The sequence below is a fragment of the Ricinus communis genome, chromosome 4 (genome assembly GCF_019578655.1).
Source record: "Ricinus communis isolate WT05 ecotype wild-type chromosome 4, ASM1957865v1, whole genome shotgun sequence".
NCBI classification, from domain to species: Eukaryota; Viridiplantae; Streptophyta; class Magnoliopsida; order Malpighiales; family Euphorbiaceae; genus Ricinus; species Ricinus communis.
In genome coordinates, this window is record NC_063259.1 from 29,619,239 (window position 1) to 29,634,386 (window position 15,148).

The 15,148-nt window shown below is 32.9% G+C and overlaps 2 protein-coding genes across 2 annotated transcripts; both read left to right on the forward strand.

Annotated features, from left to right (window-relative positions):
* The first annotated feature begins 200 nt into the window (after window positions 1-200).
* On the forward strand, window positions 201-1,983 carry LOC8258333 (PTI1-like tyrosine-protein kinase At3g15890). Its single transcript, XM_015722502.3, has 4 exons — window positions 201-446; window positions 535-679; window positions 804-1,066; window positions 1,201-1,983. Exons 1-4 carry the CDS (start codon window positions 394-396, stop codon window positions 1,820-1,822), a joined length of 1,083 nt encoding a protein of 360 aa, XP_015577988.1. The 5' UTR covers window positions 201-393; the 3' UTR covers window positions 1,823-1,983.
* Window positions 1,984-9,363: 7,380 nt separating this feature from the next.
* Window positions 9,364-13,684, forward strand: LOC8258332. Its single transcript, XM_025159000.2, has 4 exons — window positions 9,364-10,877; window positions 10,967-11,386; window positions 11,465-11,512; window positions 11,659-13,684. The coding sequence occupies exons 1-4, from the start codon at window positions 9,752-9,754 to the stop codon at window positions 13,098-13,100; spliced, it is 3,036 nt and encodes a 1,011-aa protein (XP_025014768.1). The 5' UTR covers window positions 9,364-9,751; the 3' UTR covers window positions 13,101-13,684.
* The last annotated feature ends 1,464 nt before the right edge of the window (window positions 13,685-15,148 follow it).

Consider the following 15,148-nt stretch of genomic DNA (forward strand, 5'->3'; position numbering starts at 1 on the left):
CAATGAACCTGGTCAAAATTTGATGATGGTCAATTAATCGAATGGCCCAAAACAACGATTAGGTCAGCAAGAATTATGAAATACATTCGAGTCACTTTCAGTTATTAAAAGACTATAATTAATCATTAGCTGTAGATCTAAAAGTAAAGCAAATAATTATATAGTGTTATGTTTCCAATGGCGAAAGCATATTATTACAAAAACTAACTAGCTAGGCTGCATTTTGTCTTTCACTATAACTCCACAAGGCCTTATTATTCCATTTTTCTTAGAATTCTCCTCATTTTTTGCCTTCTTTCTTGCTTCCTCCACCTCTTCTTTCCTTTCCAATTCTCATCCCTTGATATTAATTAGGTTTCTTTATTGATCTTGCAAATTTTTGTTCAATAAAGTATGACCTGGAAATGTCTATGCTGTGGCTTCCCTGAAGAAACAAAACCGATCCGGTACTTTCATATGTCATAATTTTTTTTAGCATATGTACATGTTCATCTTGTTCTAACACTTTTTTTTTTAAAAAAAATTCATTTTCAGTTCAAGTAATGATAGGGATTATCCTTGGGAAATATACACTCTTAAGGAGCTTCTTCATGCAACAAATAATTTTCATAATGATAACAAGATTGGAGAAGGCGGATTTGGAAGTGTGTATTGGGGTCGAACAAGTAAAGGCGTTGAGGCAATCTTTGTCCATCTTTTCTTCCGTTTCTCTCTTTGATTTTCCGTAGTTTCTTGACTCCTGAAGCAAGAAAATTAAAAAAACTGTAAATGACCCACGTATATATATTTGTACGTTCTTGCAGGTAGCAGTGAAAAGACTGAAGGCGATGAGTGCAAAGGCAGAGATGGAATTTGCAGTGGAAGTAGAAATACTTGGGAGGGTGAGACATAAGAACTTGTTAGGTTTAAGAGGATTTTATGCAGGCGGAGATGAAAGGCTTATAGTCTATGATTACATGCCTAATCATAGCTTAATCACTCATCTCCATGGCCAACTCGCTTCTGATTGTTTGCTTGACTGGACCCGGAGAATGAAAATAGCTATTGGATCAGCTGAAGGACTAGCGTAAGAAAACTGATTCATACAATTGTAGAAGGCCGAAAAACAATGATATTAGCCTTCAAATTTTTGAACAGCTTAATTTAACTATGTCATACTTAGTTTCTGAAACTGTTTTCTTTTATTTCTTTCAAAATTAGGTACTTGCATCATAAAGCCAGTCCCCATATAATACACAGAGACATAAAGGCGAGCAATGTTCTTTTAGACACAGAATTCCAAGCGAAGGTTGCTGATTTTGGATTTGCAAAGCTGATACCAGATGGTGTTACTCATTTGACCACCAGGGTTAAAGGAACTCTAGGATATTTGGCTCCAGAATACGCTATGTGGGGAAAGGTTTCTGAGAATTGTGATGTTTATAGCTTTGGGATTTTACTTTTGGAGATAATTAGTGCGAAAAAACCATTAGAGAAATTACCAGGAGGTGTTAAACGCGATATTGTTCAATGGGTCACTCCATATATTCAAAAGGGTGCATATGATCAAATCGCTGACTCTAGGTTGAAAGGTAGATATGATCGAACACAGCTTAAATCAGCGATCATGATTGCGATGAGATGCACTGACAGCAATCCTGAGAACAGGCCTAGCATGACGGAAGTGGTAGATTGGCTTAAGGGTGATCTAAGGAAAAGGTCAAAGGAGGTGTCTTATGTACAAAACAAAGTAGGGGAAGACGAGGACGAAGAGAACAACGATAACGGTACTGATTATGAAGAAGGGTTTGGAATGGAAAAATTTCATCTGAGAATGAAATAGACAGCCTCTTTATTTATTCAATTGATCTTATTATATTGTTGTGGGTTATTTTTTTCAAAGTGATGTAAACAAAGAAATATGTCCATTTTTATTTTATTATATATTCATTTGGATTTATACACAGTATATTACAAATGAAATGAAAAAAATAAAATTTTATATTTTTAAACTGTATAATTATATCAATGAATACGAAACTTTACACTTTAATTTAAATTTAGTTATTAAATTTTAGTTTATTTCTTAGTTATTTAACTTCAATTGTCATTAATTATCTTGGCTATTAATCTCTTTTATTTATTTATTATTTTTATAATGTGTCAATTTTTTTATTGATAAGGATTATAGCACAATTAAAACTATATGAGTAGAATAAAATAAATTAAAATTTAGTAATTAAATAGAAACCAAGTGTAGAATTAAATAACTGTTGATGCAACTATTCCTCTTCAAGCAAACATAAAGAAGACATCGTCACGGCCAAAAGAAAGCAATTAAAAAATAAAAGCACTTTTTTAGAAAAACAAAAGAGGATATTATTGAATTAATTCCAAATTGAGTATGTTATAAAGAAAAGGACGTGGAAAATGACTTCAAACCTATGACCAGACCCTGAAATAGACTCCTCGCAAGCTTATGAGCCATTTAATTCGTTGATCTGCGAACAAATACAATCGTACGATTTTGCAATTAGAAATCATCTATAACGAGACCAAAACTAGACAGATCACCATAGACTCACTCAAAAGCATTAACCAGAAAGTTGTGAATTTGTCTTGACAATGACATTGCTGAGATTATGCTCTTTAATCCAACTTCCATGAGAGGTTCTTCCGCTAAGGCAGGACCCGACATTCCAATGCTTGGACCTTGCAGCAATCATACTACCATTTGAATTACAAGGAACGCAGCCAATTTTGATACTTTCCTACTATCCGAATATAGCAGCATCGATGTTACACTTCATATTTTTTATTGATAAAATTCAAATTTCAATCCCTATTTTTAAAATTACACCTTCTTTATAATAAAATACTAAGTTAAATGGAATTCATTATTATATTCTAATTATTATAAACTATTTTTATTAAATTATATCATTAAAAATGGTATTATAAAATAAAGTATCTTTAAAAATGAATAAAGGTTAATAAAACTTTATTTATTAGTTTAATTTATTAACACAAACTATTAATTGAGATTCTGGGCCTTCTAGTCTATCAGGTTGTTTTGTATAGTTATGCTACGCCCTTCTTTATGTTAAAAGGAAGGCCCGTATAGAAAGAAATGGGCTTCCCTGTTACGCATCTCATGTGTACAGATAGAGAGGGTTGTTTAATGGCTTTTTAATTCTCTTGATAAGAATTTTATCAGAATGAAAACAGAGAATTTATTTGAACAGCAAAGGGACTGACTATTTGACGATATTACTTGGCAAGAAATAAATTTTCTGGTTTTCTCTTTGAATTATACTGTTGAACAAGGTATTGAAAGGCTGTTGTATTATTCAATTGAGTACCCAGTGGCCGTCCTATGAACTGGGGACCTAGCCATACTATGGTATAATCTTCAAACGTCAATTATCTAATGTTAATATGATGAATCATTAAATTAGATGAAAAAATGGAAATGACACGTCATATATTCCAGTCCGCTGTAGACGAAAGAGTAGGGCGTCTATGGAAGAAAAAAGGAAGAAGAGGAAAAAAGAAAAAGGAGGAAAGGGTCCATGATTTTGACAATGTATTGGTCTGAGATTGCTAGTTATATTTAGCATCATTTAAATTGTAGCACCCCACCGCCCTCCACTTGTTCCACATAAAGCAAACCCCACCATATCCATTTGCGATCAATTGCTGCCATTTGCGACCATTTCCATCAATTTTTTATTTTCGAATCTGAAGCCATTGATGTTCAGTAGAAATGGTCCCTGATCGATGCTTTTGGTTTTTAAGACTCCTCCAGGTTTATATAGCAATAGCAAGTGTATGAGGATGGCCTATTAATGTTCCTTTATACAATTTCTTAATACTATTCATCTACAAGTGTTAACAGCATTTATTTTTGCAGATTTTTTAAATATATATACACTGAAAGATATGCTAATTGAAACTGTTTCTGTCAACGATGTCTATGCTATAGCTCATTTTGAGGAACTCCAAAGACTAGCTCCAAGTAGTAATTGGATTGCTGCCATCCTTTTTTTATTGAACATAATCCATTTTATGCATGGTTTGATTGTCAGAAATGCTTATGATTATTATTTTATGAATGTTCTTGTCTTGATGTGTAATTACGACCGTAAATTTAAAACGGTAATTATAATTTTATGAGGATGGAGTTTATGAAACACAATTAATTATGTAATAAAAATGAGATTAAATGAAATATATTGCAGGCCAGTTGTGTAAGAAGAAGCTAGCTATTGATGCAGAAAACAAGGATGAAGTCCAAATTTACTTCATGCATGCTCATGATCATAGCCTTTAACCAAAGGAGCCAGCCTACATATAAGGCCTACCCTTCAAATGCATTTAAAGTTTCTGCAACGATTATTTTGTTCTTTATCGACTCAACAGCAGCAAAATGGAACAAAATCAAAAGCCAATCCTATATTAATTGTTAGTGGTAATAAAATAGTAGCAATTATATTGGAGAGAGAGGTTATTTATTGAAGTACCGATATAGTTGTAGAGAGCATGGACAGCCTTTCTTCTTTATGTTCCCAAATCCCAAAGTGCATGTTTATGTAGTATTTCTTTTTTCTTTCTTTAAGTAATAAAAAAAGAGCAAACCTAGTTATCCTATCTCTTTAATTAGGTTTAGTTATTAGGACCCCCTACGAATTGGGGAGCCTTCTTTTGGTTTGTAGGTGTAAGTTTAAAGACAGGAGATAGATAAAAGAGTCCACAATCGCTGTGTCTGATCCCTTGATCGTTCATACAGCCTAAAAAAGCAGTTCAATTATCTATTATAAGGTAATATTATATGACAATGATAGTGGGAGCCAATTTGCATGTGTACCTGCTGCAGCATTTTGATGGTATGCAACATTTGTTTAAAAGCATTTGCAGCAGATATTTAAAATACAAAATAATAATAATAATAATAACAAAAAAGTGAGAAGAGAGAAACTTAATTAGCTGGACAAAAGCTAGTTAGAAATGATGAAAAAGAAATCAGCCGGCCTATATTGAGTAGGGTTTTCAAATGCCATTTACTTGTCATTCTGCATGTGTTCAATGGCTAACGGTTCCTGGAATTAAAGGCATCGGGTTTAATTTTGTTTGTTTACTAGTATGATTAAAGAAAGAAGGGTTAAGATTAATTAATTATAATTTTATACAATATAGGCATGCATGATGGTCCAGCTCCATAGTTGCAGCCTTACAGCAGGTAGCACAAGGAAAATGAGAGAGCTATATATGCATAGCAATCACGAGAAGCAATATGGGATCCAAACCCGAAATTCATGTTGATATCCCATTCACTCCCCCTTAAACTCTCTCCACTTTCTGCTACTGAAAATGATATTACTTTACTTGTCATTAATTGTTTTATATTTATACTTGCCCCTCGTATTAACATTTTAATAAGCTAAGCAAAGATGGGAATTTGATGTCCAGTTACTGATTCCCCGGTTTATTTGTCTGCCCATGGGAAAAATGCTTATCCTTCGCTTTTTGGTTGTATAAAAGTAAAATTTCTGAACCACATTTATTTTCCTAAACATTGAGAATTTCGGGTGAAAGCAGTGGTAATAAGCAGAAGCCAGAACAATACTAAACATCACAATTGATTTACTTTATTAATTAGTTTCTAAAGGTTTTAATAAGGAGAAGCCACCCAAAGCACTCCTCACTTTGACTATAATGCATTCTCTCTTTCTGCCACCATAAAGCCCAGCATGTCAGGTTTAACCCAACACAGCATATTTACATAGCTCGAAGGTGCTGTTTTAGATTAGTTGTGGAATTGACTTTTGCCTTTATATGTGTTACTGTTGATGTCTCTCACTCCATGTGGAATTACAGTTGCAAAATTAATTCTCACAGTCGATTAATTTCTTAAGCATTGGCCCAGAATAAACTGTAGAATACATATAGGATCTCATATGTAGAATACATAAGATTTTCATTTTTCATACAACTTGATAACCTCATTTTTTAATCTTGAAAGACATCCGCTTCACAAGCGTTAGAGACATGTTTTGTTTATCGGTTTGTTTATTTTGATAAATTGGAGCTTTTCATCAAAAATAAATTTATCACAGATTTTAAACTAGATTAAATTAAATATTAATATATAATATTATTTATTAAATATTTTATATTTATATTAATTGTAGTTATTATAATTAACCATATATAATTCAAAAATTAATATATATATATATAATAATTAATAAATAACATCACATATTATTATATAACTAATTTTATCTTTTCATAGCATATAATAGATTAAACTTATTTAAAAATCTCTCATATTTTAAATACACTCACTTATTACTCAAACTAAGGCTTATAATCATTATTCTAATATTTACAATATTATTTTATTTATGCTCGCTGCTGCTGCAGTAATGTTCTTCCAATTCAAATAAAATAACAAAACTTGAAACTTACATGCAGGCACACTTTGCGAAAATAAAAAAAGAGAGGATAAAACTATCGAAGTCGAGTTTTAACGCGTCTCAAACACATATTTAATTATTTAAAATTAATAAATATATATTAATTATTTATCGATTATATATAAAATTAAGAAAAATATTTAAATTAAATAAGAAATTTTCAAATAAAAGTAACCATTACCAAAATTGGCAGAACAGGGCAATCCGTGAGTATAATAAAGAAGAAACCAAGGAAGAGTACTGCACAGCAGAGTTCATGGAATTCTTTATTTGACAAGGAGAGGAGGAGGAGGAGGAATACAGGTTTCATTTAGGGAAGCAGGAAATTGTCTCTTTGGCAAAAGGATGGATTAATATTGAGTTTTAGTGGCCTGCATATGCATATGTTCTTGCTTGCTCCCTCGCTTTCCTTCCTTTTACACTTGAATGAATATCCTCATATCTTTTTCATCTGTTCAATGTTCTCTAGTCCCGCACCGGATGTAATTAAAAGTCAATTCCATACAAAACTTTCAACTTTATTCAAAATATTGAGTTCTAAAACCTCACGCTTGAGCTTCATTTAATTAAATATTTAAACAGAATGATTTATTTATTTATTTTCTATACATTTAAATATGAGATTTTTATGATTCTTTTTTTTTTAAGAAATCATAATTAAAATAATATTATATTTATTATTTCTTTAAAAATATATTTAATAATTTTTTTAAATCGGCCTTTTATTCCGTTTGAATTTAAAATAATTTTTCTTCACTAGACTAAAATATAATTAATTTTTTACAATAGACATATAATAATTATTAATTTTAAAATTTTTAAGTGATTAAAAAGTTTGTAAAATTTATAAATTTTATGTTATTGTATCCCATGTAAAGGGAGAAAAAGAGAATAGGCGAGGTTAATGCATCTACGAGAGTATCACTGAAGTTTTTCTTTCCTCTCGACTCTTATTTGTTTCTAATATAGCGAGATGACTGTTAGCCCATTGCCAAATTACTTTTATTCTAAGATTAATGAAAAATAGCCCTTAATGTATAAAGTTTAGGATTTCAGCAAAGATAAGTCTCTAATAGTTCTATTTTAAAGTAAAAAAAGGGATTTTTTTTCTTAATTCTCTTTTAAAAAGTGTAAGACCTCAAATGTGAATTAAAAAAATAATAATAATATTTTTTTATTTTATTACATGCTATTATATTGAAATGTATGAAAAATTATTAAAATGAAGGATGAAAAATACTTCAGAATAGTAAAAGAAATTTAATTGCTTAAAGAAATAAAGTTCAATTTACTCTTTAAATTCTTTAAAAAAAAATTAAAGTATCCTAAAATTTTACCAAATCAGATCACTTAATCCTTTATATATATATATATATATATATGTAAATCACACTCATTTAAATAATTTAAATAATAATAAAATATTATTTTTCTAATTTAGTTAATAAAAAAATAATAAACAAAACACCACCACCACCGGCTGCATCTCGCTCATCATCAACACCTAATACCTTTCTTAACATCAGAAGTAACATCAACGACAAAAATAACAATCGGAACAAGACCCAACAACAAAATCAAACATTAAACCAGAAAATAATAATTATCTTTTTATTTTCATATTTTTCATAAACCATATTCCCCTAAAACGTCACAAACACATCTTCACCACCTTCAACCTCCATCTCCATCGCGACATCAATGACAGAAGTAAAAGCTACACCATATTTATGCTTTCTTGAAATATAGGTGGAGATGGCAATTTGCTATCGGTTCACACAATGCTTTCTCTTTTCATTCTTCCTTCTTCTCCTCGTTCTTTACTAAACTAATTTAAAATTTCATATTTTAGTTTGATTTGGGATTAAAATAATTTAATAAAATTAAGTTGATTTAAAATTTTGTTTAGATTTTTAGAAATAAAGATGAGTTTGAATTCAATTATTTTTCTTTTAGATTTGTAGAAGTAAGAAAAAGAAAAAGAAGATTGTTGGTTTATTAAATTTTTTTTATATGAAGATTGTTGGATTGTGATAATTGTGAATTAGAGAAAGAAAAAGAAGATGAAAAAAATGAGATTTAATAATAATAATAAAATAATAATTTTATATTTTCTGTTGAGATTGTAAAACACTCTTTTAATTGTCTAAAATAGGGGTTATTTGAGTCAAAATGATATAAAAGAGTAAAAAAGGTGAATTTGATCTTTGTGGATAAGTTTAGAGAGTGAATTGAACCTTACTCCTTCTTTAGAAGATATTCAAGACAACTTAACAAAATTAAGGATCATCGACTCCTTTTCAAAAAGATATTACATGTGTGCTCAACCATTAAAATGTCAGATTGAGGAAAATATAAATAGAACCAAAATAAAATTATTTCATTTTCAAACAATTGCATAAGGCATATATTATACTTATATAAACTCGCAAAATTCATGCAAGAGAAAAAGATAATGGAGGGAGAGAGAGAGAGGAGAAACAAAATAAGGCAAAGACAGAGAGAGCCATCGATTCGATGTGTCCACATCCAACAGACTAACACTCTGCGACCAAAATACGCTGCTGCTCTCTTTCACACGCACACTCAGAGTCTCCACTCACTCCCTCACTCGTCGCGGGCACTCTTTTCTTTCTTTTAATTTTAATTTTCGTTTTCTTTTTTTCCTTTTTCTGTTTTTTTCTCACCCCCCAAACAATGAAAAAACAGCAACACCCCATTAATGTAAAATTTCCTCAGAGCCGCGCTTCTCAGACAAAGTACAATCATCAGTTAAATAAATAAATAAATAAATACAATCATCACCCTTCTCTAATAATATGTGTATACAAATAGCATGCCTTTTTTCTTTCTTTCTCTCTCTCTCTCTATCTATATTACTAGTCAAAATCACACATCAAATTACCAATCTCTGTTTTGCATTAAACTGATTAATAATCAACTGAAAGGTCTTATTCATGGCAGTTCCACAATCTCGTCTTTTTCTGTTTTGTTGTTGATGTTTGCTTTTTTTTACCTTTGCTATGATTTTCCACTCCTATCTTTCTAACTTTTTCCTTTTAAAGATAGAGACTATCAATTCCCATCCCAAAACACCCCCAAAGTTTCTTTTTTGCCTTTCTAAAGAGTTTTAGCAATAAAAACAAACAACAGGCGATACAAATTTTCAACTAAGTTAGTTCTATAAGAATGCTGCTCGGTTCTTCTTGTTCTGGTTTTGGTTTAATCCCTTTTATTTCTCTCTAGTGAAATTCAACTCCTTTTTCTTTTAATTTCTCAGGGCCCATTTACAGATGGGTGACAACAAAGGAGATACATCCAAGAAGCAAACTCAACAATCACAGCAATCACAACAGCAACAGCAACAGCAACTTTCTTCTTCTCCTTCCCCAAAAGACCCACTTGAAGATTCACCAGAAACAACAAGATCACAACACCATCACCAACAGCCACAATCTGCTGTTGTTACAGGACCTCCTTTCATCTCTACACCTTTGTATGTCCCGATTGGTGCAACTTCCTCTCCTTTTGACCAACAATTCGAGGCTGTAACCCCCAAAAGACCTAGATATGCTACCGCCCAGTGGAAAATATTGCCTTCTTCGTCTCAACAACAAACCGCACAAACTACTATTGTCACAAGCGAATCAAGCCCATCAGGTCCATCGCCTACTACGATTCCCACATCGACCACAAACCCACAGACCCAGCTATTACATCATGCACCAGCTTCTTCCTCAGACACAGCCTCTTCTCCCCCACACTCGCCTATCCCTTCTCTCTCTGCTGCTTCTGGTCAAGAAACAAGTAAACCAGAAGCTCAACAACTTCACCAGTTTAGAAAAGGAAAATATGTGAGCCCAGTCTGGAAACCAAATGAGATGTTATGGCTAGCCAGGGCTTGGAGGGTTCAATATCAAGGCGGGTTTGATGGGTCTGGCTCATCTACAAGACCCGAACATCAAGATCAAACTGGTCAAATTACAGGCGGTGACTCTACATTTCAGTTAACAAGAGGGAAAACAAGAGCTGATAAAGATAGGGAAGTAGCAGAGTTCTTGCAAAGACATGGAGTAAATAGAGATGCAAAAACTGCAGGGACTAAATGGGATAACATGTTAGGTGAATTTAGGAAAGTATATGAATGGGAAAGGGGAGGTGAAAGAGATCAAGTAGGGAAGAGTTATTTTAGACTTTCTCCTTATGAAAGGAAGTTGCATAGGTTGCCTGCATCTTTTGATGAGGAAGTGTTTGAAGAGTTGTCTCAGTTTATGGGTTCCCGCATGAGAGCTTCTCAAATCAGAGGACCACCTGGAGTTGGTTCTGGTGATGATAATAGTAGAATTACAGCTCTTGCTGTTGCAAGAGCTCTCCCTCCACCTCCTCCTTTCAAAGAAGACGACTTTTCTCTCCCAGCAGGTACTGACCAATAATAACACTTATTTCTTTCTCACTTAGTCTGCCTGTTTTTCTCTTTAAGAATGCAACTTTATGATTTTCTGTTGCAGCAAGGTCAAAGCCACTGGTGATGACAAGTGGAGGTGAACCTTATTTTCACAGCAATAGAGGGAGTTTGTTAGGGTTTGAAGCTTCAATTGATGTTGCTGGTGGTGGCGGCGGTGCTGCTGCTGCTTCATCATCTTCAAAAGAGATTCGTAGAATTGGCAAAGTACGAATGACATGGGAAGAATCGGTGAGTTTATGGGCTGAAGAAGGAGAACATCATAGAGGGCGAGTACGGCTTCAAGGGTCATGCTTTTTAAATGCAGATGAACTTGCTTTCTTTGATGATTCAATGGTAGCTTGCACTATAGAAGCCTTTGAAGATGGACCCCTAAAAGGTTTCTCAGTTGATAGATTCGTTTCTGGACAACAAGTCAAAGTCTTTGGCAGAAGAAAGGCTTCTGCATCAGTTGCTGCTCCTTCTGGTACGAATAACATTATATGCATTTTTCAAAGCAGCAATCTTGGAATTCACATCTCACAGTTATTTCTATTTATACCAGGTTTCGTCGAAAGAGTTCAACTTCCTTCAATAGAACCTTCAATAAGATGTGAGTATGCTTTTATGTTTATGAATCCGTATACCATTTCCTAGTTTCACTTGTCTGATTATTTTATGTATGAATGGTATTTATTAATTTATTTTTCGTCTTATGATGTTTTTCCACTTACGAGATGTGTTGCTATTTTTGAACAGCAATTCCTCCGTGGGAATTTCAAGACCCAACTGAGTATTACGTGGGTTGCCTGCGAGTGCCACCAACTGCACTTCCAAGCTTGTTTGAGCTTTCATGGTATTTACAAGAGCCACCACCTGAAGAACTACGCTTCCCACTTAGAAAAGATGTTTACAGAGACTTACCTCAAGGCAAAGAGTATTTCTTCACTACTTCTAGTGAGCTGTTGGATTGTAGAGGTATAGCTTTTGATATCTTGAGCTCAATCATCAGAACTAACCCTAGTATCAGTGCTGCTAATGCCTCAAGTAGAGAGTCTTTCATTGGCCTTTGGGATGATTGCATCAATAGGGTTGTGTCCAAATTCTGTTCTGTTGAAGTGGTTATTGTTAGAAAACCCTCTTCGTCATTAGATGATAATACGTTGCAGTATCAGTGGCCAAACGTAACAGGATTTGTTAGAAACTTTTGTTTGTGGAGAGGAGAGGAAACTGACCGATTAAAAGAAGGTCAAGTTGATCCTTCTTCTTCTATAGTAGAGAAGCTTTTATGGACTTACATGGACATTCCTTATATTCTTGGCTACTATGCAGTTGGCTACTTGGTGACTTTTTGTGCATTATGTCGATCTCAGGATCGCATAATCCGTACAGATCTCTATACTTTAGACCTATCTTCACCGTCTGAGAGATTAAAAGCCCTAGTCCCATGTTACAGAATAGCCGGGTTATTGCCGTTGCTAGCCGAACGTTGCTTCAACAACATCAACAATGGAGGTACTTTTAAGCAGTTAACATTCAGTGATTTTGAAAGAATCGATATGGGTAATGGAAACATCATTGAAATGACACCAAATACAGTGACAAGATTCTTTCCGAATAAAAGAAAATGGGCAGCAGTGAAAGAAATATACGATTTTCTTGATCAGAGAATCCCACACGCAGAATCCATATTCAGATCACTGGAGAAAGATTTGTCATTGGTTTTTAAGCCAAGAGGGGTCAAATTTAAGCCAACAAATTGTGATCAACTTGTAGAAGCTCTAAAATACGTCACAAAAGCATTAGTGGCACTGCATGACTTATCTTTCATGCACAGAGACTTGAGTTGGGACAAGGTGATGAGAAGAAGTGACAGGGAAAACGAGTGGTTTGTATCTGGATTTGAGGAGGCAGTGGGTGCACCACAGATATACCCACACGGAGTCGTAGAGGCGCGTGGGAGACACGCTCCGGAGATGGGAAGGGGGTTGCATGGGGTTAAAGTAGACGTGTGGGGCGTCGGTCACTTGGTTAAAAGTTGTGGGTTGGGTTCAAATGTTGTACCAAAGATGCTTAGAGAGTTGCAGAATAGGTGCTTAGACCAGAACCCAGAGCAGAGACCCACCGCCGCCGATTGTTATCACCACCTGTTGCAGGTGCAGTCATCTCTACAGTCATCTTCCTCTGGAGGACCCTATTGAATTGATTGATGGATATGTTTAAAATGTACATGCGCATGCCACCACAATAAATTAATATGCTATCGTAGCTTTGGGCATCTTGATTTAATATTCTTGTGGGGGCTTTTGGGTATTGTGTAGTGGTCTGATCAATGTTGTAGGTGCCAAGAATTTTACGTTTACACGGTGGAGGAGATTGTACTAGGGCAGTGTATTGATTGATACCTTAAAAATTGAATACGGCGAGAAGATTAAAGTTCCTTCAGTAAAAGGGGAAAAAAAAAAAGGCTGCTGCCGCTGAAAGGGCGGCTCCACAGTTACTCCTTTGTCTAGCCAGTCACTCTAAATATTTTAAATGGGCAAGAATTTTTCTTTTTAGCTTTTGTGGGTAGAGAATTTAATTACTTTATTTCCCGGTTCTAAAAGTAATTTCGCTCGAGATATGGTAATTTATATGTGTAATGTGGCAGTAGTCTTTCTAATGGTGGATTGCTTTACATTAAATTGGTTAGTTAATATAGGATTGTTAGTCGTAGGACCATTGTCTTATATTTTTCTTTTCTGCATTTGAAGTTGCCAAGTACTATTGTTATTGCTTCCTGGAATCTTCTGTCTTTTGCGTGTTTTTTCTTATACACTTTGGACCATGCATGACATAATTTGGTGGCTCAGTGCTAAATCTGCTTAAAGCTATATGATTTAATTGTTTTTTCCTGGTCAAATCCTTCCCCTGGACCCTTTTCCTTGTTGCCTTTTGTAATGAGATATGAAGGATGCATTTATCATCATCGTATGACCAGAATTAAGAGAAATATATATATATATATATATATATATATATATATATATATATATATATATATATATATATATATATATATATATACATGAAGGAAATATATCTTATTCTCTTAGTTGTCCAATGAAAAGGATGCAATTTTTTAGGTTTTTCTTTAAAAAAAATAAAAAAATCTGATTTATCATCTCAATTATTTGGTTGTGTTCATTGTTTTCTTTTTTTAATTAAGTTCACATCGGATTAAAATTAAAAGTTCTTCAAACAGTTATATCTTGGTGCATTTATTTTCCAAAAAAATTATTAGTTATTTTTATGTATTCTTTTTTAAATTTAATAAGATAAACTTAAATTTTATAATTATTCAGATAATTACGAAACCTATTGGTCTAAGAAGTAAGAACTTTAGAAACATACAAAAAATGTTTTTCATGGCTTTTTATCTCGTAAATATACGTCATATTTCTCAATAATATTTGTAGATCCTGGTGTAATTAGTATAATGTTGCCGCTGTGCGCTAATAATTCTTGGTGGGTATTAATACTAATTACAAAATCTGAAATTTTTTTGTCTTAATCCCTTGTGTATTCCGTATATTAAACCAAGTAATGATTGATACATATATATATATATATATATATATATATATATATATATATATATTAGTTTTAAATAAATAAATATAAATCAATTATCCAATATCAAACGTGTCAATTTTCTATTTATTGCAATATTATATAATATTTAGATAAGAATTTTCCACAAAATTTAATGGATTACAATTTCATTTTCTTTTTTTTTCTTTTAATTTTTTCTATACTTTTGATGTATTATACTTCATAATTAAATGCATATGAAATAGTTATGAAATTATAAATAAATTTTATTTTCTTATTATTCAAATGCTAAGTACTCTAAATCTATATTCCTAATCTAATAATTTAGGTGCAGTAAGGCTAGAGAAGCCAAGAATTATCCTTTCCTTTTTATCGTCCTTTTTTCAATAGAGGCATGTTCTTACTTTCCTCCACATGCCCCGAACAATCACCTGCACAATTAGATTTTCTTGTATGCCAAAACTTTGACAGCATGCAAAATTATTTGTGAACAAGCACACTCTATCTGAGCATCTCGAGCTGCAAAATAGGATGTCTCTTTGCTTGTAATTAATTGTTTTCACTTTTAGAAATCTGAAAAAATTTCTTCTGGTTGATTTAATAGCCAAAGATGATAATTCATGTCGAGCTTCATTTATTGTTGTTGCATCTTAAC